Here is a 24,511-nt window from a genome sequence, read left to right on the forward strand (position 1 = left end):
AGTTTGCTTTGGTTCTTTTGCTGGTGCCAGAAAGAGGACTCTCTGTCTTTTTCCTGGGGCTGGGTTTGTTTTGCTGCTCTGTCCTTCCGCATGGAGTGTTCCCTCCTTGGCATCTGGTTTGGCTGCGCTGTCCGGCTCTGGCCCCTCTTGGGACAGTGTGGGATGGGAGGTCATCTGGGGACACCGTTCCATGCAGAATGCCTCTGGAAGCCAAGGGCACCTGGTGTGTGTGTGTTTGTGTATGTGCACAGATGCATGCATGCACACACACACACATGCGCACTGCCTGGGGAGGTTGGGGTTGGCGCTTTGTGGGATTTGAGACTCCTTTGTTGCTGACACACACACTCTCTCTCTCTCTGAGCCAGGCCTTCCCAGGTCAAATAAGTTCAAAGGGAACAGCTGAAGCTATTTCAGGACATCCTGTTCCTTGAAGGCTTCCCTCCTGACTCCAGCCACCTTTTGGCACTGCTACCTGCCCTCCCTTGTGCCACTGGTAAGTGGCCACAAACTTGCAAAAAGAAAGGAGTGTTTCGTAGAAACATTAAAGTGTCATTCCCTTCTGCTGAAAGCAGGTCTATGGAGGGGGGCGCAGGGCTTGACTTCTGGGCTGCCTGAGACACTGAGGTTTTCCTCCTCCTCTTCCTCCTACTGCAGTGCAGCACAGGCCTCTCTGTTTTGCCTCCTTTGCCCTTGGAGGGCAGCATTTGGGGAGCACTTATCTAATATTTTCCAGAACAAACAAACCGCACACATGCAGTGTGTCTGTACTGTCCGTGCCTGAGCACACCCAAGAACATTGCCTTGCCGGAGGAGCCTGGCTGGCCTTCTTTGTGTGTGCGAGAACATACACACACACAAGAATGAGAGAGAACCTGTGGCTGCCGGGCTAAATCTGTTTCATCTTTTCATCTTGTCCGCAGCCTGGCTGGTGCCGTTCCCTTCCCTTCCTTGGCACCAAAGAGGCAGGAGTTTGATCTTAGGCAAAAGTCGGTGCTTTGGAAATAACTGTGTCTGCAAAATACCAGCTTTGCTGGAGGAGCCTTTGTAGTGTCCTCTTACGCCGCCTGGGCAAAGCAAATTGTGGGAAATGATCCCACATACATTGCATTTGGGCCTGGGCTTAATGCAGCAAGGAGGGTGCCAAGTGCCACACTCTCTGAGTAGCCATTCTGTGAGGTAAAGGAGGCTAAAGGCATGCAGCAGATCTGCTTGTTCTGTTTCAACAAAATGGCAGCACATCCAGCTTGGGAGCTTTGGCCAGCATTGACCATTGTTTATCTTGGGCCATAAAAGAGGGGCAGACACTTCTCTCTCTCCCTTGACCGATGATGGCCTTCCTGGATCTCCTTCTTTGCTCAGTGGGACAAGAGGGAAAGGAAACTGGCTTTCATGATTTCCCCTATTAAAACCACTGACATTTACCAGGCCCTTAAAGGGCAGAGCTGATTAAGAGTGTGATAAGGAGGATGAGAACAAAATGGAGAGACCAGTGAAGGTTTGTGACTCTGCCCATCTTGGCCTGTAGTCCCAAGGCCAGGGCTTCTGACACAAATGTGTATGTTGTGTTGACTCCGTAAGAAAGGGGAACGACAGGCAGGGAGGCAGACATTTGCCTTGAACCCAGGCCAAATCGGGAGACGGAAAGCCTGGGCTCCTGAGAGAGAGAGACTTGGTCTTTAGTCTGGCTGGACTCGGCCTGGCAGTTTGCATGGCAGTGTGTGTTTGTTGCCTGATCACTCACAAGGGGCAACTGAAGTCTCGCAAGCAACCCCCTTTGCCCACACAAGCTTCCAGTTCCCCTTTGGGGGTCTCTGCTCCAAACGCCAGCCTGTGGCCCCTGACTGCACATGCAGAACCTAGGAGGGAGGGATTCTTAGCTGATGGAGCCTCCAGGGCAAGGGACAGTCTACCTGAGCAAGCCAGCAGCTCACCTGGGAGCCCTGCTTGAATCCTGCACTGATCCTCCACACTGACCAAGGCCCAGAGGGCAGACATTTTAATTCACAGCAAAACACAAGGGATCCTCTCCCTGGGTTCTATGGCATCTTCCCTTGGGGCTGTCTGGCTCCTCTGCTGTTTTCCCCTCTTTCAGCCTTGCATGTGAGGAGGGCAGCATGGCTTCTCTGGGCCCAGAGCGTACCTTCCTCCTGGTATGCTTCCTTGACACAGGGCCAGCGGCATCTTCAAAGGAACTCCTTTCGCCCTCTTTATGTTTGGAGGAGCTCTTGGCACTGGAATGCCTTGCAGAAAAGCCCGTCTGGCTGTCTCTGGTCTTGCAACATCCTTCCCTCCCTCCTTCACCTGCCTTCTCCCCAAAACCTTGCTCTCTCTGGAGCCCATTGTTGAGGGGGGCTTCCCTTGGCACCTCTCTTTGCCCCATGGTGAGTTTGATCCCACCTCCTCCTGGCAGACCAGCAGCCCCTTTGAAGCTCTCCTTCCCTCAACCAAGATCTTTCTTTTTGTCTGCTCTGCTTCCTCTGCCCTCCTTTGTGAGCCTTACTTTTGGTGGGACAAAGGGGTGGCGGGGGTACCCCACATTTTCTCATGGGCCCCAATGCCTTGTGACCTTAGAAGGAGCAAAACAAGCTGGTTGGCAACTGGGGAGCCGACATTAGTTCCTGCCCAGGTGATGCCAGGCCCACTTGAGAGCGCCCCACACTGGCTGCCTCTCCTGACAGCCTGCATGTCCAGCCCTTTGTGGAGGATGGGATGCGCAGTGATGCCCATCAGGGAGAGGTCGGAGGGTGGGCACTGCCATCTGGCCCTCTCGCTTTGGACAGGCACCTGCCTCCAGACCCTCCTCCGCCTCTTGGCACACGCTGTCTGCTGCTGTTCCTGGCTGACCCACATGTATAGGCACAGATCCCACAGAGAAGGGGAAAGGATTTCTCTCTCTCTCTCTCTCTCTCTCTCTTTCCTTTTCTCTCTTTCTTTCCCTGTGGAGGTAAAGGGTGGAGTGGAGCCACATAAAACTATAAATAGCGTGTGCTGCTATAAATACTGAGTGCAAAGAAGCCTCGTGACTAACCCGCCTTGCCTTGCTCCTCTTGTGTTGTTGTCGTTGTCATCCTCTTTCCTTTGGGCTCAGGAAGGGATGCCCAGATCAGGGCTGGTACCATTTCCCCACTCCCTCCATGCAGAGGGTCTAACTCTCTCGTCCCCTTTTCTTATGAACCCCCCTGGCTCAGCAGGGCTTCTGGTGCTGGGGAGACAGAAAGTGGGGGATTTGCCTCCTTTGGAGGTTTTTAAGCAGAGGCTGAACAGCTGCCTTCTCTCAGGGATGGGAGATGGGGATGGACTATATGGCCCTTGGAGTCCCTTCAATTCTGATTATTCCCTCATTTTCCTTTCCAAGCTGGAATTGGCTTGCAGGGGTAGTAAGGAAGAGAAATCTGTTGTTGTTGTTGTTGTTGTTTTCTTTTAGAAACTGATTGAGTCAGGGGCTGCCCGCCTTTCCTTGGCAGTCCGAAGAGAGGGATCCTCCTGGTCTCGGTGGGTAGTGGGAGGTCCGGTTCTTTCTTCTGAAGTGGGTTCCTGGTGAGGGATCCTATTCCAGGAGCTTCACAGCATAGAACGTACCAGAAAGCATGTGTGTGAGCGTGGCTGTGGTGAGCCCTTGTATGAGTGTGATTCACGGCTGCCTTTCTGATGCGAGGGAGGACTCTGGCGTTGGCTCCTTCTGGCAGGGAGCAGTGGCGTGGGCTCCGTGGGCAGAGCTGGCGTGACGCTGGAGGGTTCCCCATCCCAGATGATGCGCGGCTGCGTGACGTGGGCTATTTCTCCTCCTGCATCACAGCATCACCAGTTGCCAAGGTGCACATGTGCTCCATCTAGCCCAACGCCTCTTTCCCTCTCCTTGAATGTTCATGCAGAAGAGCTTCAGAGGAGGAAAAGGAAGGAAGGAAGGAAAGAAAAAAAGAGACACAAACAAAAGGCTTCCTTGGAACTGGTGCTGGCTCAGAGCTCTCCAGCTAAATTCGTTTTTTGCCTTCTTTGGGAAGATATCAGAGAATCACAGAATTGGAGGGGCCTCAGACGTCCAGTGTGAGGACCTGGCCTAGGGCATCCCTGTCCGGACAAGGAGAGCCCACCACGTGCCTAGGGTCCATCTAAATCTACTCTTCAAACTGTTAGACCTAGTTCTGCCCTCTGAGTCAGCAGGAGACAAGCTTCCCCCTCCTTTCTGGTGTACCCCTTAAAGGTAGTGAAAGAGGCCCCTCCTCTAACGGCTCCATTTTCTCTTCACCAGGCTGAACGTTCTCAACTCCTCCAACCTCTCCTCATAGGTTTTGTTCTCCATCCCTCTTATCATCCTTGTTGTCCTTCTTTGAACTATCTCCAACTTGTCCGTATCCTCATTGAAACGAAGCACCCAGAATTGAATTCAGTACTGGATATAACAAATGCATCTCTCCTCATCAAACACACTCATGTTCATACCCAGGGATATGAACCCTGGACTCCCAGGGGCCGCCTCACTGGCTCTCTGTAGCCTTTGGTGGTGGTTCATACCTTCATGCTGGCCCTGACTTCTGGCAGTCCTCTGCTAGGCCTTCCTTGGCCAAAAGTTTGCCATGCTTTCCTCTGTCATCCCAGGCAGCCTCCCTTCCAAGTACTCACCCTAAAAGGGGCAGCTTTTAATCAAAAAGTTGTGGGTGCTGGGGCCCTGAAAAATAGCTGAGGGAGGCTTAGGTGACCCTTCTCTCTCCACTTTGCCCACCCCTGAAGAATTGACTGGAGCTGGTGGTCAGTCTGGGTGCAGCCCTAGTCAGAAAAAATGAGGTGCAATGGTCACAGTCAGATGCATGGGATACAAAATAATATGCAGAAACTAAGGGCCCGTACAGACAGGCCAAAATAAAGCTGCTTCGGGTCACTTTGGAGGTATGCAGTTTAAATGATGCATGCATCCTAAGAGGCCAGAAGCTGTGCCAAAGCTGTGGTCCAGTCCTTAGGACTGGAGTGTAGCTTTGGCGTGGCTTCTGGCCTCTTAGGATGCATGCATCATTTAAACAGCATACCTCCAAAGTGTCCTGAAGCAGCTTTATTTTGGTCTGTCTGTACTGGCCCTAAGATTGTCTAACAACTCTTCATCAACTCTACTATTTGCTAATAACTAAGATCCCAAGTGTATGTGTTTTGCATGTCTGCCAGGTCCCACGTGTGGAGTGCTTCAATAGTCCTGGGCTGGGTGGGACGAGGGGGGTGTTGGGGGGTGTTCAGTCCCTCTGTCTGGCACACCCACACCTTCCTTTTGCTCCATGCCCTCCCACCCACTACCCCCTTCGAGGTCCCCACCCTACCCGCCTTGTGCCTTCTTTCCCGTTGGGGCCGGGTTGTGGGATCCCCTGGCAGCCGGTGTTCTCACTCTTGGGAAACCCATTCCTGGGTGAAACTTGCTGCTCAGGCACCCAAAACTTGGAACAGGCTCCCACCGCCTGCAGGAGTAGAAGGCCTCCTCCTCTGCCCAGGCGCCTCCTTTGCCTGCCGCCCGACGGAGGTAGGAATCCACTCCCGGGGGCTAAGGGCACCCTCCTCCTTCCCTCCATTGCTCAGGTTTTTTTCCTTCAGAGCAAGAAAACAGAGGGTGCAGCCCTCAGAGACAAGGCCTGCCTTTCTTGTCTCCCTTGGCAGGATGCCTGCCTCTTTCTTTCTTTCTTTCTTTCTTTCTTTCTCCCTCTCTCCTTCTCTTCTGCTAACTCAGCATCCTTTGCACCAAGACTGTAATTATGTTTTTTTTAAAGTCACATAAAGTTCCTGAGAAAGTGCTGGGCTGTCTATACCTCCTCCTCTTCCAATGTATTTATTTCCCATTAGTGGCATGAATCCCACAGGTGACAGAATCTGGGTCTTCCTTGGCAACTGTCTCTGTTTACCTTGGTGCAAAATACACCAGCTGGGCACAAGTAAAGAGGGATAACCTTTGCTAATAACTGCATTGGTTCCCTTGTCCCTATTTGTTGGGTCAGTGAGTCGCTCACAAAAGCCAGCCTTTGGACAAGGGAACCAAGCTGGTGCTGGAAGCCCCTGCACAGAGATGGGCGAGGCCAGATGCCAAAGACAGGGAGTCTTCATCTGGCCCCAGCAATTGCAGCAGGGTCCCTTCAGTCATGGGCCTTGGAGTCCTTTTAAATCATAGACTCCTAGAGTAGGAAAGGACCTCAACCCCCTTTCCCCATTTTTAAGCTGCTCTGTATTGTGTCCTGGTTTGGTGAGTAGTCCTAGTCAGGGGCTCCTGCTGCCACTGTTTTTAGCTAGAAGAGAGAGATGAAGTCCGTAGCCGTCTGCCCTTGTCCTGAGCATACTGGGGTAATACTGGGGGGCCACTGGAGTGTGGAGGGTTAACTTCCACAGGTCCCACCGAGCCCCTTCCAGTCCATCCCAGGCCGCTTGTGACCCTTCATCACGAGGTGATTCCTGTCCTCTTTTCCTCTGTGGGTCCCCTTGTGGGTGGGTTGGCAAGGCAGCTCCTTCCTCCCCATCCAGGGCCACCGTTTTCCAGGGCTATTCTGTGCTTTTCCAGTATGCCTATGCCTTGATTTCAATTTTGTAAAAGGAATTTGTACCATTGCTGAACATGCACGGGACAGTCCTGAGACTTCCATACAAGGCTTGTTTCTTCCCGCCTCTCCCTCCGTCCCTTCAGAAGTAAATAAAGGGTGATTCATGCTTTTCCCTTTTTGTTGTGAAGCTGTTGCAGCCAGCAGAGTGCTGCTGTGGAGCTTCTGCTGGGAAATGGCTGCGGCAGAGGAATGCCTGGTATCCCAGGAATGTCTGCCGCATCTGCCCAAGCTCTCTTCTCTGCCCACCAGCTTTCCTGCCCCCCATTACATCATCCAGCTGTCTGCCTGTCCTCTGGCCGGGTCTTTATGCCTCTGTTTTTCAAGCAGGAACCTACATCCTTCTCTACACTAAAACCCAGAGCCAGAGGAATGTTTTTTTCCTGATCCATGGAGCAGCAGAGGGGCTGAGCAATTACCTTGTGCCCACCTGCCCCCAAACTGGGCTCAGATCACACTTCTCATCATGTGATGGTCCCTGGAGAAGCCTCTCAGCTTCAGCAGGGCCTGCAAACAGAGACTGATTGGGATGGAGGCAATACTAGAGTTGGAAGGTATCCCAAGGGTCATCTGGTCTATCCAATGATGCCAGTGAAGGAAATCCACATCTAAAGTATCCCTGGGAGATGCCCATCCAACCTTAATTTAAAGACCTCTAAAGAAGGAAAGCCACCATCTTTCTGAACAAGTCCATTTGTTTACGTATTGATTCTGTTTGTTGATACTCCACCTTCTCCAATAATGGGAATTAAAGCGGATTTTAATTAATTAAAAACAGTGCAAATTCAAAACTATACAAAATATCATTAAAACGTATGAATAAAATAATCTGTAGAGTTAAAACCATTAATTTTAATTAATAATATATATATTTTTAAAAACCAGCACAGTCCACCATTAAAAGCCCATCACAGTCACTTTCTAAAAGCCTGGCAGAATAAGAGTGCTTTTACTTTCAGGGGGAAGAAGCACAAGGGACAGCCATACTAGCCTTCCTAGGGAGAGAGTTCAAGGATCTGGGAGGAGCAGCCACCAAGAAGCTCCCGTCTGCCAGATTCCTGCCCAGGGAGCCTGAGAAAGAAGTCTTGGGAATGGGAGAAGGGCCTCCTCTGAGGATCTCAGGGCTTTAATGGCCTCAAATCTACTCCATTTCAGTCTTGAACAGCTCTTCTCACCAGGAAAAAAGAATGAGGGAGGGAGATGAACCCCCTGGCAGTACCCTTAAGGATTCTTGATCTATGTTAACATGACGGAACCCATCCTGTCTTGCCCAGGCAATTCCAAAATGCCTGATCCCAAGTTTGTGCCCAGTTTTTGCAGGAGGGGAGCTGAGTAAGAGGCAGCTGCACTCAGGACAGAAGCTGAGAACTGACCTGTCCTTTCCTCTCTTTCAGGAATATTTGGAGGAGAACAGTTGGAGGAGAGGTATGTACGCAAAATAATTTATACTTGTACACCTTGTTGAATGGGAAGGGTGCGCTCTCTCTCTCTCTCTCTCTCTCTCTCTCTTTCACATACATATAGAGTGATGGTGAGCAAATGGTTTTTCCTGTGTAAAGTCGAAGGCTTTCATGGCCGGCATCCATAGTTTTTTGTGGGTTTTTCGGGCTATGTGGCCATGTTCTAGCAGATTTTCTTTCTGACATTTCACCAGCATCTGTGGCTGGCATCTTCAGAGATGTGCCTGATTGCTGAAGCCTCACTCTTTCTCCCAAAGAGCACTACCCCACTATTTGTTCACTGTTGAAGGAAGGGCACTGCACATGCTTAGAAGCGCACATTCTATTCCTTCACCTTGTAGGCCGTCCTGTGACTGATGTCATCAGGGCAGCTGATAACCATTTCTGTTTTTACTTTGCACATTCCAGGGCCAGATATTTCTTGCTGCAATTTCTCTGCCAGAGAGAGAGAGGGAAGGAAGGAGAAAGTGCTGTTCAGACATCACATTGCATGAACATTTGTGGTCACTGGGAATTGGCTTTACTTCTGACTCCTGTGGCATCCCCTTCCCCTTTCTCTGTGCTCCTTTTTGTGGACAGCTGGTGCCCAGAAGGGCTACTCTGGGCTGAAGGGCTATGGGTACCCTTTTCTGCATCCCTACTCCCTGGTGGTCTCTTTCTTCCCTTCCTGGCACCCCCATCCTATCCACCGTCTGCAGCCCTCTTTTGCTGCCACCCTGATGCTGCAGAAGGGGTCAGGTGAAGCAAACATGGTCTCCTGCTCACCTGAGGCGATTGTGGGGACAGAGCAGCGCATGTGAGATCCACTGGGCTGGACTGAGAGAGTGGGAGTCATTCTCTTTCTCCCCTGCTTCTGTTGCAGTTGCAACAAGGGGGGATGAGTGGACCATGTGTGTGTGTTTGAAGGACCACCTCCTCTTCTCTGGGCACTTCGGATCTGCATCTTTTGCAACAGTTTGTGTCTTTTTCCAAGTGCAGAATTGTGCTTCTGGGTGACTGAGATGGAGGTTCTTTGGGCCAAGGAGCAGAGCTGCCGCTGAGACCATGGGCTCTGCTGGGCCCCCGGATGCCTTTGTGTGAGGCAGGAGATTGCTCCAGCCCAGATTCACACGCTCTCCACCTTCCATGGTCCTTTAAGAAGTCACCAAGTTCACTTGATGGGGATGGCTTCCTGGTTCTCTCCACCCACACAAACCCCACTTCCCTTTCCTTTGCACAAGACTTTCTTCACTTCCGCTTCCCTCTTTCCGCCTTGCTGTGGTCTCAGAGCATTGCTCAGCCAGGCACCTGGGCTCCAAGGAGCGTGGCCTGGTGAGTGGCATTTCCTGCCAGAAGACAAAGGGTGGCTTCCTTGCCTGCAGTGGGCTCACCCTCTGGCGGCTGGCCAGGGGGCTTTCTTCCTTTCTCTCTCACCCCCATTCCCTTCTTAGCAGTCCTCACATGATGTGTCACAGTCATTGCTGGCCTTCCCTGAAAAGCTGCGCAAGAATCGAAGGGAGAACTTGGTCACCCGAGGAGGAGAAAGAGCCGGCTCTTCTCCCAAGAAAGGCCTTTGACGGCCAAGACAAACGCAGGACTGTCATTGTGATGCCAGGGCCGCTTCCTCCTCCGTGTTGCCACATCGGTCTGGTGGGCGGCCAGTTGGCCGGAATGAGTGGGCACTGCCTATTTTGGGTTCTCTTTTCTTCTCCTGGTCCCAAATTAGATTCCCACTAAAGGGCCAGACAAGAGCTTCACACAGAAGGGGAGCGTGAGGGGATGGTCACGAGCCTTCCACATGCCTGGCCCTTTTGTCCAGATGCCCCCAGTCTCAAAAGGGTTCCAGCGTTTCATCAGCCTCATGTGATGAGCAGGGGTGACTCTGGCACAGGTCAGAGCCCTTGCAGAGAAAGTGTGAGGGAGGCAGAGAAGGGAAATGGTCCTTGATAGAAGAAGGGAGGTACTCTGCATATGTGCAGAGAAGCAGGCCCATCGACCACACTGCCCAGGCAGCAGCAATAAGCCTTGCCAGTGCAGGGGATGGAGAAAGATTCAGGGAAGCAAATAGGTGGCAAGGCATGAATGGCCTGAAGGAACAGAGAGGCTCTCCCCCGTAATACCCTTCTGTGGCTTCCTCGGGGGAAAGGGGTGCAGACGTTGCCTTGGCGCAATCTCCCCATTTCCCCGTCTGCGTCCTTCCTGTTGCTGAAGGAAGCCAGCCTGAGTCACGGTTGCACTTCTTGAACCTGGCATATTGGTTGAAATAAATGCCAAGGCATAAACCCCTGCCCATAATGGCACCCCACTGATACCCCACAGTGGAAGTGACTGTCTAGATCCCTTTTTGTCTAAAGGTGCCTCCTTCCCACCTGAGTAAATGTTTTATCCCAGTCCAGTCTAATCCATTTCTTTCCTACCTGTCTCCCAGTTTGTTCTGCAGAGGCATCTCTGCCCCTTCTGTTTCTGGGTGCTGTGTGACCCAGCTGCAACCCAGCACACAGTCAGTGGGGAGTGAGCCCCATGGAGCTCAAGGGGGCTTATATATACATTGAAAAAGAAGTATGCCATGCTTCATGTGGGCCACTCTGCTTTTCTTTCTGTCTCAGGTTGTTTATTTAGTGTAACTGTTGATATCCGAACAATTAAAAATATTACATATTTCTTCTATGTGGCTTTCAAAAACAAGGCAACAAAATAGAGGTGATGAAAGATCAAGCAAGTAAGACTAAGAGCATTATTTTGGAAAAATTAAAAATGAGCACAAAACCCTCAGGATGAGTCAGGGAACGGAGCAGGCACGCGTGACAGGGCTGTTTATTCTGCCCAAGTGTTGCTTTGGCCTCAGCCTTCAGACAGACGAAGGGGGCCGGTTGCTGCCTGAGGGAGAGATCCCAATCTGACCGGGAAAGGTCACATCTCGCCCAAACTGGTTGGAAACCAGCCATGTTCCTTGCCAGTCCCTCTTTCCTCCTTCCTCCATGCCAGAGGTCCCTCTGGGAGGAAAGAGGAGAGGGGCGTGTTCCTTTGGCTTTTATATGGGTCTGCTTTCCTTGGGGGCATGATCTACAGAGGGGCAAACTCTCCCCTGGTTGTGCCAGCTCTTAGCCCCCTGCAAATCACTTTTATGAAGGAGACAGAAGATCCACACTTGGAAACCCAGATATCTGCTCCCGAGCAGATCGGACAGAGTTTGCATAATTGTGGGCACCTGTTTATCTGGGTGACATTTATGCAATTGATCTCAGGCATCTCTTTTTCTCTCGCCCTCTTTTGCAGAAGGGAGCTGCAGGGAGACTAAACTACACCACCTTCTTGTATGGGCCAAGGAATGAGCTGTCTTTAAAGCAGCCGTTCCCTGGGAACCCTCTTGATGGGTTGGGCTGCAACTCCCATCATCCCCAGCCAGCAGATAACATTTGGCGCTGGATGATGGGAGCTGCAGCCCAATGCATTGTGAAAGCTTCCAAGCCAGGGAAGGGCTGCCATAGGGTCAGGCAGGTGCACTCCTTTCTCCACTGAGCCCCTTGGGATGTCTGCTTGGAAGAGAGGCGCTGGGGTTGCTGTGTTGTGAGAACACACACCTGAGAGCCATGGCTGCAGTTTCTTGCAAGGCTGTTCTGTTGAGTGGCCTCTCAGCATCACAAACCCTGGTTCTGAGAAGGCTGGCACCTCCTTTGGTCTCCTGGACGCAAGGTTGGCACACAGCCTGGCCCCATTAATGGTTCTTGTATCCTCCTGGCCCATAAGTCTTGGCTACCATTGGAGAGCAGAGGGGGCCCCACATTGATCCAGGGCTTGGAAAGTTTTCTGGATTTGGACTGTAACTCCCAGCATCCCTCAGCCAACATATCTTATTACAACATTCAGGCACAAGCCGTGGCAGGACATGGGCTGTGCAATAGCACTGCTGGGAAGAGGGCTGGAGGTAGCTCTGGGCCCCAGTTCAGGGGTCTGGTTATGACTCCCCTCCCCTTTCTCAGCCCAGGAGAGGCAGCTGAGCTCAGCCCTGGGTGGCCTGGTTTCATAACTGTCCCTGGCCTATTTCTTTATTCCCCCCACCTCTCATTCTCTTTGCTGGGAAATTGTAAACCAGGCCATGGCACAGCGCTGCCCCTGCCATTCTGGGCTGCTAAGGTCCTTCCTCCCATTTCTGCTTCTTGGTCTTGGCAGCTGCTCTTCAGTGGCCTTGTACCTCTGCCTGGGTTGCACTGGGTCAGTTGAGCATGGCTCCATCCAACACCCTATGAACCGCGGGTGTCATCTTCTCCTGATGCCTGGCTCTGGCTGACCGCTGGCATCCTGGCACCTGAGGTGGGAGCATGGGAGCCTTGCGCTCTCCTGTCCTGATTCTCAACTCATGCCAGTGATGGGGGGGGCATTCTGGGAAGGGGTGATGGCCTTCCTCCGCTAGACAGCTACCACAACATGTGTGGCTTGCAAACTGGGTAGCCATGGCTCTGGGGGATCAACGAAATGCTTGGCACAGAGCCAACAAGCAGGCCGAATTGCTTTCCAAACTCCTTCTCCCACCCCAGGAGGCAGCAGACACCAACAGCATCTTTCTTTCTTTCCTTCTTTCTTTTCCCCCCTCCCTCCCTCCCTCCCTTCCTGTTCCTCCTTTTACCACATTGTTTGCAACTGTGATGTCAGTCTGAACCCCTCTTTGGCCTCTTCCTGCCATTGTGCCTCCTTTGGTCCCAATTACCTTCTCTCAAGCCCTGTTGTGGAGTGGTGGCATCTTGTGTGTGTTTGAAGGCACACACTGCATCGGCACAAACAGCTTGGCATCTGCAGAGGAGGTGCCTGGTCTAAAGCTCAGCAACCATCAGGGCACTTAGGATACTGGAAGCATTTTTTTCTCAAAGAAAAACCCCATGCCAAGCTGGAATCTCCTTTGCAGCTCTTTTGTGCAGTTTCTAGTGATTACTAACTTCCCCTGAGGTACATCTTTGCAAGACTCCTTTGAACCACAGTCGTCTGCTTGGTGTGACATTTGGAAATTGAATGCAGGCTCTGTGCACACCGCTGCCCATCTTTTCCTTGGTCTTTTCCGATAAAAGCTTGTGAGCAATGCATTTTGCACTACTTCTGCAGTCACAGCCTTCATGCAGCTCTTGCCCTGCCACTCTCCTCCTCTGACTCCTGTTCGTAGGCCTAGCACCTGGGGCCCTTCCTCTCTTCTGCTCATCCTCCTTGTCTTCCGGAGGTGCCAACTCCCTGCCCTTCTTCAAGAAGGGCATGGTCCTACAGGTAAAGCCCTCCCTGACCTGCCCAGACTGCTGGGCTGACCAGCTCAGTTTGCTTGGATTATTGCAGGAGTGCTTGGCCTGGCTGGAAGGGCTGCTGCTGCTTCCTCATCCTGCGTTCACAAAATCTCCAGTGGCCGTGGTGAGTGGGGCTAAGTGACTCTACTCCCACTATCCAATCTGGCTGGACCAAAGGAGGAGGATGTTTCTCAGGGTCTCCTGGCTCCTCTGCTGGAGAGCCTCCAGCCCTTTCCATGGTTCCCCTCCCTGCCTTTCAGCAATGACCTCATGCTTTTAGGGGCTTTCTGCTTGTCTGGGGAGAACAAAGGCGGCTCCATTTTGCTTCCACGCTTCCTGCAACTGGCCCCTCCACTGCTGAATGAGCAATTCACGTTTGTCTCCCCACTGCAGGGTTCCAAGGGTGAGATAAAATAAAATCACCCAACATGTCTCTCTCACCCAGAACAGGGGAGAAAAATACAAGTCCCTGGGCAGAAAAGAGGTGGGTAAAATGTTAGGAAGGATCGAATTAGGGGAATTTTAATTAGCTCAAATATAGCCTAGAGGTGGCCCTAACAACACCACGTGCCAGAAACGGGTCCCAACAGTGCATACCAGGGGTCGCCAGCAAGCCCCAAGAGAAAGACACACCGATACCAACTAGGTCCAATTAAAAGGGTAACGTTTATTAAAGCACAGGGAAAACCACACAGCAAAAGGGAAACATACACACACACACTCTCTCTCAATGCTACAGCAGGGGTTGGGTAAGTTCGGGAGATAGGTTTGAGAAAGAGAGGCACCGTTAGGGAATACTACCTTAGAAGTCTTCTCTGGGAAGTCTGATGAAGCTTGGATGGACAGTGAATCACGGCCGCAGGAAAGCGGGGGAAGAAGGCCGCGGGAGCAAAGATCAGAGTTCAAACTGGTGTGGACCAGCTTGCAACCTGATGCTAGCACAAGCTCAGTTCAAAGAAGGTCCAGAAACCCAGGGTTCTTATAGGGCGAAACGTATCTAGAGGCTATGGGGACTTGCTAGACAAAGGTATTGATTGCTTGGGCTTTCTTAAGCCAAGAGCAAGCCATGTGTTGCACAATGCATTTAGGTCTGGACACAATTTGGAGGGGCATCCGACGATTACTGAGTCGTTAAGCTGATCACTGGCTCATCAGGTGTGAGGTCAAGTCTGTTGTCTTACTTGGGCAAGCAGTGGCGATTCTGGTTTGGCGACTCCCAAACTTCCTGCAGAAAATTTCCAATTCCATCTTTTTTAGGGGCTCTGCCTTTGCAAGGTGAGCTGCCTACGTGGTCTCCTTGCCTTTGGGTTAATGGCAGGTCCTCTATGAGGTCAGTCAGGGGTCATAGCACATACCAAGTTTGGTTTTAATAAAACTTTGGGTATATGTGGTAACAGTGGGCATCTTCCCCTCCCGCCTCAGTCCAAGCCAAGCAATGGAAAGCAAGGTCTGGACCTTGCGCAGCAGCAGCTTTGACACTTGGGCAGAGGACAGAAAACACATCAGGACAAAGGAAGCGATCCAAGACTTGTAGAAGAACAAAAGCATTGTTACACTCGTTCAACACTGCACACAGAATTACTGCTGTGACTGAGCTTGGCTTGTTAAAATAGCTCATTTATGGAGGGAGGCTTTCATTCGGAATGGGTCTCCTTAATCTCAGGGCTTTGTGGCCCTCCTTTGGTGCTTTCTGGCCTGATCTGCCAGTGGCTTCTGGTGCTCCTTGATGCTGACCCTCCTTTCCCTGATGCTCCTGCCCGCATTTCCTCTTCCTGGGCCGAGTCGTGAAGCAGCCGCCTCTTCCTCTGATCCGTCCTTTGCTGAGCTGAGGAGCCGAGGAAGCGGCAGGTGCCTCTGACTCACGCTTTCTCATCAGACGGGGAAGACCCACATTGCTTCTCCTTCTTCTCCTAGTTGCTGAGTCTGCTCTGAGTCACCAGCCTGAAAGATCTGACTATAAAAGGCTGGGAGCCTCCGGCAGCTCTTGGCATAAACAACAACCCCATACAGGGACACAAACACACAAACAGCAAAAGTGTTGCTCTGGCTGCTTCATGACATCCGCTGCTTTCCCCCAGTGCCAGAAGCAGTAAGCTGGGTTGTAAAAACAGCATTAGAGTTTGTGGCATGTGAAAGAATAACTTTATTGGAAAATGCAAGGTTAAAAACAAGGCTTTAAAATTGTCCTGTGTCCAAGGCACTCTCAGCAGGGACACTGAATTTCCCCCCTGCCCTCGTGGCCAACTGTAGGCTAGAGTTGGCCATTTTGGACCCATGCACGGACCCACTTCTGTGGCAGGTCTGCAGCCAGGGGTCCCAGTCAGTGTCCTCCATTATGGGGCGTCTGAGGAGGCCCCAGCCCTGGCGGCCCCCTCCTTCCTCCCCTTGCCGCCAGCCACCCCCTTCTTTGCCTCTGGCTTTTTTGAGGGCCCAGCGGCCTCCGCTCTGGCCACACCAGCCTTTCCTTTAGCCGAGGGGCCTTTTTTTGCCTCGGGCTTGCCCTCGGTTCTGGCCGGCTTGGCTGCTATGGTTCCCTTGGCCAGGGGTGGCCTATGGCCATCGCCTTTCTCTTGCCGGCTGGGGGCTTTGTGTTTGGTGGCCACCTTGGGTCCTCCTGCTCTTCCTTCCTTGGGGTCTAGTTTCTCCTGGGAGTCCTTTGGATGCTGAGGCCTTTTGGGGGCTTTGCCCTTCTCAGCCTTGTCCCTGGCCTTGACAAGAGCCTTGGCAGAGCCCTGGAAAGGGACAGAGAGAGAGAGAGACAGAGGGAACCATCAGCCCTACGTGGGTTGCCACATGCCCCCCCCCCTTCTCTTTTTGGGACCCAGGAGAACAGCCAGGGTGATCCTCTGATGCTAGAGCATCTTCCTTTTGGCCAAGACTTTCAGGAAAGAAACCCAGGAAGCCGGTCCTCTCATCTGTGCCAATGACTGAGAGAGTGAGAGAGAGAGAGAGAGAGAGAGAGAGGGAATGGTCTCAGGCTTCTGACCCAGAAGTCGGGGAAGATCTGAGGATCACTGGAGAGGGCACCCAAAAGTCATCCAGCAGGTCCAGACTGGCACTGCCAGTCTGAGAAGAAAAGCTGCAAAGGTGACTCTCAGAGCCACCATTTTTGGGGAACCTTTGTATGACGAAGAAATCAGCATGCTTTGAAAGTGAGTAGAATTAATTTTTCATCTTTCCATTAGTCAGATAAAGATACTACATGTGTGCTTATTTTGGCTTGTGTTTTATGGCTGCCACACTCTTTGCTTTCCTTGCCCTTGAGGGAGCCACTTGAAACCCACAGCAACCCAGTGACCCCTTCCTTTGGCACCTGGGACTTACTTGGTCCACCTCCGCTTTGACTCCCTTGCCCGCAGTGGACACCACCTTTTTCTTCTCCTCTTTGGCACCTGCTAAACATGGGCAGAGAGAGAGAGAGAAATGAGGATGGCAGCCGTGGGACTGGAAGAGACCCCCAATGACCACTCCTAAACCCACCTAAAGCAGCCTCACTTTTGCTCTTGCTCGGCTTCTCCACTGCCGACTTGGCTTTCGGCTTCTTCACCCTCTTGGCCGGGCGCTTGGCCCTCGGCTCCTTCCCTGCTGCTGCCTCTTCCTTCTTCTTCTTTGCCACCTTCTTCTCCGGTTTGTCTGCCCTTTCTGCTTCCTGAGGGGCTGCCTTCTCCTTTGGCTTCCCTGTCTCTCTTGCCAGCTGCAGGAGGACATGGGAGGGAGAGCATCAGAGCTTCATGGGCATCAAATGGGGGAGATCCTACCCTAATGTTAAAAAAACAGGGAGCAGATTTGTGGCTGATGGCCCTCCAGCCAGCTTTGACTTTTATCAGGCCTAAGCATGCCTGATCTGCAAGTCATCCTGCCATCAGCGGTTCAGGTCTTGCAAACTCAGGGAAGCAGCCAGGGCTTCACTTGAGAACTCTTTCTGGTTCCTTCATGGCTGCCCAGAAACAGTGAGGAGCTGACTGTGCTCTGGAGCTTAGCAGAATCAAAATTTCAGACTACAGCTCCCAAATGCCCTCACTCCCCCCATGGCCATACTAGGAAGGGAGGTCTGGGAGCTGTAGTTTGGAAAAGCAATTCCTTCACACTCTGCTCAGTTCTGAACCTCCATGCACCATGGCAGTCGAAACCACCAGCCTGTGGTCTCTTCTCCCTCCACAGAGCACAGAAACCCAAACCCAGCACCCCCAGCGCCATATCACCCCCAGCCGAGAACATGTCCCCAGCACCTTAAATCTGCCGGTGGCCCCCTGGGCAGTCGAGTTGGGGGGCCGGGAGAGGAGCCCCTTCTCCAGCCCCTTGGCCAGGGCCATCTTCAGGTAGTACTTGAGCCGGATGGGGTCCACGGAGGGGTATGTGTGGGTGATGTAGCGCTTGATGGCTGGCACAGAGACCCCCTTCCTCTCGTTGAGCTCCTTCACGGCTTCCACCACCATGATCAGCGTTGGGGGCGAGCAAGCTTTGGCCCTGAGGGCAGCGTTGGGGAGATGGGCAGCCACCACCGTGGCCTTTTCTGGGAAGGGAGAGGAAGATGTTAAGGTGCAGAAGGAGAAAGGGACTCCTGCCCCTTTAGTAACTGGCTGTGGAGGACAAGGAACGTTTCTTCCACACAGCAGCTAAAGGTACAGGAGTCCTATCTTCTTCCCCAGCTGGCTGCCCTACAACTCTCTACCCCAACCTTCCTGTAAATGCTTCCCACAACCTTTCAGAACCAAGGCTGCGTCGATGCCTTCATCCCCTCCCAAGTAGCCCACTATAAGGGACTTGGTAGGGGCCTTTTGCATGGGTACCTTGCAGGTTACCGGGCAGACCAGGAGCCTCTGCCTTGCCAAGATAAATACCCTCTCCCCTTCAGGTGCCGGCAGAAAACCACCACCCGCCCAGTGCATTATGCTTCCAGGCCACCTAACCAGCGGGCATTCCCTTGGCAGAATTAACAGGTGAATTAAAAGAGCTAAGACTTCAGACAGCAAGCCACGGTAGCAGGAGTACATAATATAAAGACTTGAGCTTTGGAAGGGCTCCTCTTTTGGACTATTGCACCCAGAATCCCCCAGCAAGAGGGTTTTCATAAGGCAGGACTGGGCAGAGTGTGGTCTTCCAAGCATTTGTTAGATTGCAGCTGCCATCATTCCTCACCAAGGGCTGTGCTAAAAAGGCCTGGTGGGTTTTGTAGTTCAGAGATATGCCCACTAAAATTCAACTAGCAGCAATGTCAAAACAGCTTGGAGACTCAAAACAAGCTTCATTTATATACCACTCCATACCACCTAAGCAGTGTCTAAGCGGTTTACAACTGTAAGCTAAATTGCCCCCAACAGTCTGGGTACTCATTTTAGCGACCTCGGAAGGATGCAAGCCTGAGTCAAGCTTGAACCCTTTTGCTGGTCTTGAACTCACAACCTTGTGGTTTTGAGTGAGTGGCTACAGTACAGGCATTTAACCACTGCGCCACCAGGGCTCCTCCTCAAATGCCACTGAAAACGCTCCATTATCCCAGGAGGTTTGGTGTTCTTCAGCTGGCGCTAGAAAGCCACCCAAGGAAGATCCCAAGGAAGACCCCCAGGGCTAGCCAGCAGGACTGAAAAAGGCCAGGCAAACACCCAAAACTGAACAAACAGCCCCCTCACACACCACTAATATTTTGTCCCCACTGGCCTCCGCTGCTGGAATGGGGCCAGAATACATCTGGGGCTGAGCATGGTCACTTTCATTGAGACAAGGTTACCTGGTGGAGATTCCATTGGAGGCCGGTCTTCCCCACAAAACCATAAATTTTAAGAGGGGGAAGAAGGAGAGTTGCCTGGAGCAGCTGAGCCTGTTTTATGGAGGAGGCTGTGGCTGAATCCCTGGAAGTGGATCCAGGTGCTTCCTTGGCAAGGCCCCAGTCCTCACCCCATGCTTTCCAGTGGGACTTTGCTTTCCTGGAGAGGGGTCAGCTTTAGCCATGGGGGGTTCATGTGGCTATATTTGGCCAGCATTTGAGCCCAAGGGGAGGAAGAGGCAGCCAAACCTCTTAGACCAGTGGTTCCCAACCTTCCTGATGCCGCGACCCTTTAATACAGTTCCTCATGTTGTGGTGACCCAAACACATGAAATTATTTTCATTGCTACTTCATAACTGTAATTAAATAGGTGTTTTCCAATGGTCTTAGGCGACCCCCATGAAAAGGTCATTCGACCCCCAAAGGGGTCCTGACCCACAGGTTGGGAACCACTGTCTTAGACTGTTTGGACCTTTAATAATTGCCTCTTGGACCTTGATGTGTTTGTGTCTGTAAAGGCTTCACTGCCCCTCCTCTGGCTTCCCTTGTCTCCATCCTAGCAAGACACCACAAACACTATTTATTTATTTATTTATTTAGGTATTTATATCCCGCCCTTCAGCCCTAATGGCTCTCAGGGCGGCTTACAATTATTGTTTTTAATCAGACAGTTCCCTGCCCTCAGGCTTACAATCTAAAAGACACGAAACAAAAGGAGAAGGGAATGGTGGAGGGAAAGGGGATGAGGTCCAGTGGTTCTTCTCTCCCTCTGAGGCCTGGACCAAGGCAGATGGATTGGAGGGAGGACTCTTCCTTCTTCCAGGCTATTCCTGATACAATGTGGATTTGCACACTCCAGGCTAGGAAGCAGGGCTTCTAATGTAGAGGCAGCCAAGGGCTGTACTGGACATCCATTTCTTTTCTAAGGCTCTCTTAACTCCACAGGCCCTCCATGTTCCAGGCAGCTACTGGGCTGTGAGGATTTAGCTGCATCAGCCATTAACCATTTTAAAGGCTTTTCCCAGAAAGAGGAGAAAGGTGGACTCCCAAAACCAGTTCCCTTGGTCTGGCTAGAAACTCTTGGCCACCTTTGCTGGGCTTCATCCACTCCAGAGCCTTCTGGGAAGTGTTTACATTTTGCCATTCCCAGGCCTTTCCTTCCCTTGCCCTTTTTCCCACTGATGCTCCGTATCCTTCAAACTTTCTTCCTGGGTGCCTTGGGTGACTTTATAGCAGTCTGCTTGTGTTTTTTTTAATTAATTTTTTAAAATAGAAAAACTTTATTATTAAAACAGCTCAATACAACTCTTTACATACACACAATTACAATAATCACTTTTACATAGAGAGTAAAGAAAATGATTAGATAGATAGATAGATAGATAGATAGATAGATAGATAGATAGATAGATAAGGGTTACAATCTTACCTTTTATATTGTTCGTGATCATTTAACCCTCCTTCATCGTCATCTCATTACCTCTTTTCTTACCAAAACCATCTACTTATAACCTCTCCATATATTCTTTCTTATCCTTCCTTACCTAGCACCCCTCCTATAGCAGTCTTGTTTTTTGAAGCTTTCAGTATTTTGATTTAATCTCCTCTTCGCAGTTTTGTCGTATCTCTTTGGGCAAACTTGTCTTTGTGGGTGTACTCTTTTAAAAAAACAGGTACTTATTTATTTGCCTGATTTGTATCCCATCTTTTCCCAAAGGGGCTCATCATGCAACTTGAAACCAAAAATAGTTGAAACAATGGATAATAACTAAAGTTTGACAACAAATAATTGTATTAAAAGCATTGATTTAAAACATGCAAAGAGGCAATTGGAACATAACAATAAAAATGCAGGAACCCACCCACCTCCCCTAGTTAAAAGACTTTCTGCAATATATTTGTATTGACCGTTCCTTTAAAAAAGCTGAATGTACATATTTGTTGGGACCCTCTGCTTTATGGTTTTCTTCTATAGTACCATGTATACTAACAGAGTGTGGTTGTTGTTGTTAGGCTATTAAAGTTATGATGCTAATGCTGTATAATAACAATAATGGCACTACCTGGATAATAATTATTATTATACTGTCTAAATTAAGATGAAGAAGGAGAGGGGTCATTCAGCAGCAGCCCCAGGTCTTTTGCAAAGGAAAGAGCTACCAAAATGTGAGCCTTGGGGCCCCTTTTTCTCATCTCCCCTTTTCTCTCTGCTAGCATTTTTGGGGCCGGCCGGACCGAGAGCCAATGGCAGACCATGTCGACCACTAACAACATTGCTCAGGCCCGGAAGCTGGTTGAGCAGCTGCGGATCGAGGCCGGGATCGAGAGGATAAAGGTCAGCCCCGAGAGGCAGTGGGGGCTATGAGCAGATTTTGGGGGCGCCTCATAGAAGCGTATAGAAATAAGTCCAGTGGGGGGAAGAAGAAGAAGACTCCTGGGGAAGCTGATAAGAGAATCTGGGCAGATGGAGGGAAGGACTTCACCAAGCAGAGAATCTGTGGAATTCTCTGCCACAAGATCCAGTGACAGCTGTGTGCTTATATTTCATTTGGTTTTAATATATATGAGGTCACTTCCTCCCATGGGCAGGAAGCCCTGGGAAGGGAGGGAGGACCTTGGGGACCAGACAGACAGACACCCCACAGTCCATCCCAAAGCAGAGGGCCCCATCTTCCCCAGGTCCAGCTCCCAAACGTTTTGCTTGGCAGCCCCTCCTCGCTTTGTAATTTGCCGGCCTTTGTGCCCGTTGTCCTCTGTCCAGCAAAGCCCCTCCACCTTGGGGGCCTCTGTGGGTTTTATTGCTCAGAATAGCTGCTGAGCGCCTCCTGCTTTGCTGAGGCTGATGGTGCTGCCCTTTTGGACCAGTCCGAGGGAGGTTGCCCATGAAACAGAACCAGGAGGAGAAGAGAAGCGAAAGATGGCTTGGCAGGTGGGGGGCTCCATGAATAATAAAAGCGGCCGTCCACCGGGCATTTGAGTGCCGCTTGGCCACAAAATGGGCGCTTTGGTGTTTCTTTTCTCGTCTTGTGGTTCACCTCTCCCCTATGATCAGGCTGAGGTTGGCTTCAGAGCTAAATAAATAGGGCTCTTAACATGCCAGTTGCCAAAGGAGAGGTTGGGATGAACAAGCTGGCCACTTCAAGGGACCGTCCTCTGCCACCTTGGCCTCCCCCAGACCAATGACCATTCTTCCTTTTCTGTCTCCATTCCCGGCCCAGGTCTCCAAAGCATCATCTGAGCTGATGAATTACTGTGAGCAGCAGGCCCGAAACGACCCCTTGCTGGTTGGCGTCCCGGCCTCAGAGAACCCCTTCAAGGACAAAAAGCCCTGCACCATCCTATAGCCGCCCCTCTGCCCCCAGGCTTTTGGGCAGGGCCCCAGCCCCAGTCCATCCAAGGCCCAGCAGCACAGAAGGAAGGCTGAGGACGGAGGCATTGCCAATGCTCGGCCAGTGCAGCTTCAGGGAACAGCCGTTGACACCAAGGCTTTCCTTCGCCAGACTCAAGGTTTGCGTGGGTCCAACAAGGAGACGGGATTCGCACTTGATGCCCAGTGGCACACGGTGGCTGAGTGAAGGGGGGCAGCGGGGTTGTGGACCCAGCAGCCTTTGCTAAATGGTGCTGATGTCCGGAGAGAACCGGAGGTTGACGGTGACACTGAGTGACCAACTGCCCTTTGCCCTGTCCTTTGTCCCCAGGGGGGGGGGGGGGGGGGGGGGGGGGGGCAGGGGGGGGGGGGGGGGGCTGTTGGTGGGCCTTTTATTGCATAACATCCATGGTTGCAAATGACTAGGTTTGGAATTGGGGCCGGAAGGGGGGATTGGGCAGTCCAAGCATCTTGTGGGGCAGCACTCAGCAGAAGTACCATTGGATGGAGAAGGAAAAGGGGGCAGAATTTCCCTTCTTTTGCCAGGATAGAGTCCCTCCATGTGTCAGCGCAGGGTCTGGAACAACAGTCCCCTACTTGCATGATGGGGTGACATTTGGGGAGGGGGAGGTCAGGATACCCAGCTCCCTTCCCCCAGCCCACTCCCATTAACTCCATGGAAGAGGAGGCCTCAGACAATGCTATCTCCGCTTTCCATAATCCAGTTGCCATCCTTCCCTGTCGTACTGCCTCTCCATCTTGGGGGAGGCAGTGTGGGTTGCAGACCCCTTGCTTCCCCCAGACAAGGACCAGGGAACAGGACGGAGGGCAGGACTCCTTCACTGTGCCCTCCAGCCTTAGGTAAGAAGACTTAGGGGGAGAAGGGGCAGACCCCCTGGAGCTGGCCTTCCTCCTCCACATTTGGGGTGCTCCTCTCCCCTTGCCTGGGAATACCAGCCTCCCTCTGCTTGATGAAGGCCCAGGGTTGGGGCTTCCTGCTGGGTGTCCCAATGCCCCTGTTGCTGGTTACCCTCTTGGGGGTCAGCTGGGCACCCGTTCCTCCCACTTTGTCTGTCTGCAGGTGGGGCTCCTTCCACCTCCCTCCCCCTCCAAGGAGGCCTCCATTTTGGGGTTTCTGATGGCTTTTCCTGTGTGGCTCCCCTTTTGGGCTAGGATTGGACCAGGGTGGTCCCCAGAGTGGCTCTAGGATGCCATTTGTGGGGTGGCAGAAGGCAAGGGAGGGTCTGAGGGGAAGCCCTACCACCACCTCCATTTGCAGGCACCTCTCTTTCTTTGTCTGAACCCCAAGAGGCACTGGCTCTGAGCCCTTTTTCAGAGTGGTTCGGCTTGCCAAAGCCCCCCCCCCCCCCCCCCCCCCCCCCCCTCGGCGGGGGGGAGGGGCCGCCCGGGCCCCCCCCCCCCCCTTTGTGTGCCGGGGGGCTCTGTGCTTGGGTTGAAGCAGCCCGCTTGCCTCCTGGGTGACCTCAAAGGGATGCGAGGGAGAAAGTGGGCTCTCCCCCAGAAGAAAGTGGGCAGGTAGGCACTGGGGTCCATTGTGGGGGTCCCTGCTGCTCTTCACTTGTAGAAAGCAGCGCAGCTCCGGTAGTGGCTCTTACTTGTAGATAATCTTCCTTCCCTCCTTTTCTCTTGTACAGCTTCAATGTCCGTGCAGATTTAACCATTAGCCACGCTTCCCAAATTGTTTAGTTCTCCCAAAGACAAAGGCCCGTATTGGGTTCCTCTGCACTCCCCGGGCGCCTGCCATCCATGTGGGGTGAAGACTCCCCTCCATGTGGGCCCAGCCTGCCCTCCGAAACCAGGGAGCCCCCTTCCTGATGCTTCCGCTGCCTCTGCCAAAGAGATGGAGGGACGGATTGGGGATGGACAGGGAGCCCCCCCAAGCTCTTGCCAAAGGCCCAGGCGTGTCCCAGTCAATTTGGGGCATCCCCCTCACCCCACTTCACTTCCTGCCAACCAGAGCCTCTTGGCTTCCCTGGGCTCCCATTGCCCTGGTCCCTGGTCAGAGGGGGCATTTGGGCCATGGGTCAGGAGAAGGATAGGCTCACCCCCCTTTTGCTTCTCCTGCGGGGTAGGAATTGGCTCCTTTGGGGCT

At 52.2% G+C, this 24,511-nt stretch overlaps 2 protein-coding genes across 2 annotated transcripts in view; one reads left to right on the plus strand and one right to left on the minus strand.

Annotated features, from left to right (window-relative positions):
• The window catches only part of GNG7 (G protein subunit gamma 7), a 40,569-nt gene extending 17,838 nt beyond the window's left edge, over positions 1–22,731 (plus strand). The window contains exons 3-5 of the mRNA XM_042479486.1: positions 7,958–7,988; positions 21,246–21,366; positions 22,250–22,731. Coding sequence (XP_042335420.1) covers positions 21,286–21,366; positions 22,250–22,375 — 207 coding nt within the window. The 5' untranslated portion in view covers positions 7,958–7,988; positions 21,246–21,285 and the 3' untranslated portion in view covers positions 22,376–22,731. The remainder of the gene's footprint in view (positions 1–7,957; positions 7,989–21,245; positions 21,367–22,249) is intronic.
• LOC121936489 (protein B4) lies at positions 15,600–18,050 on the minus strand. The gene is made up of 5 exons (XM_042478766.1): positions 17,945–18,050; positions 17,496–17,779; positions 16,762–16,960; positions 16,591–16,661; positions 15,600–15,998 (listed from the first exon to the last, which is right to left on the minus strand). The coding sequence occupies exons 1-5, from the start codon at positions 18,048–18,050 to the stop codon at positions 15,600–15,602; spliced, it is 1,059 nt and encodes a 352-aa protein (XP_042334700.1).
• Positions 22,732–24,511: the final 1,780 nt, after the last annotated feature.

The sequence above is a fragment of the Sceloporus undulatus genome, chromosome 7 (assembly GCF_019175285.1).
Source record: "Sceloporus undulatus isolate JIND9_A2432 ecotype Alabama chromosome 7, SceUnd_v1.1, whole genome shotgun sequence".
NCBI classification, from domain to species: domain Eukaryota; kingdom Metazoa; phylum Chordata; class Lepidosauria; order Squamata; family Phrynosomatidae; genus Sceloporus; species Sceloporus undulatus.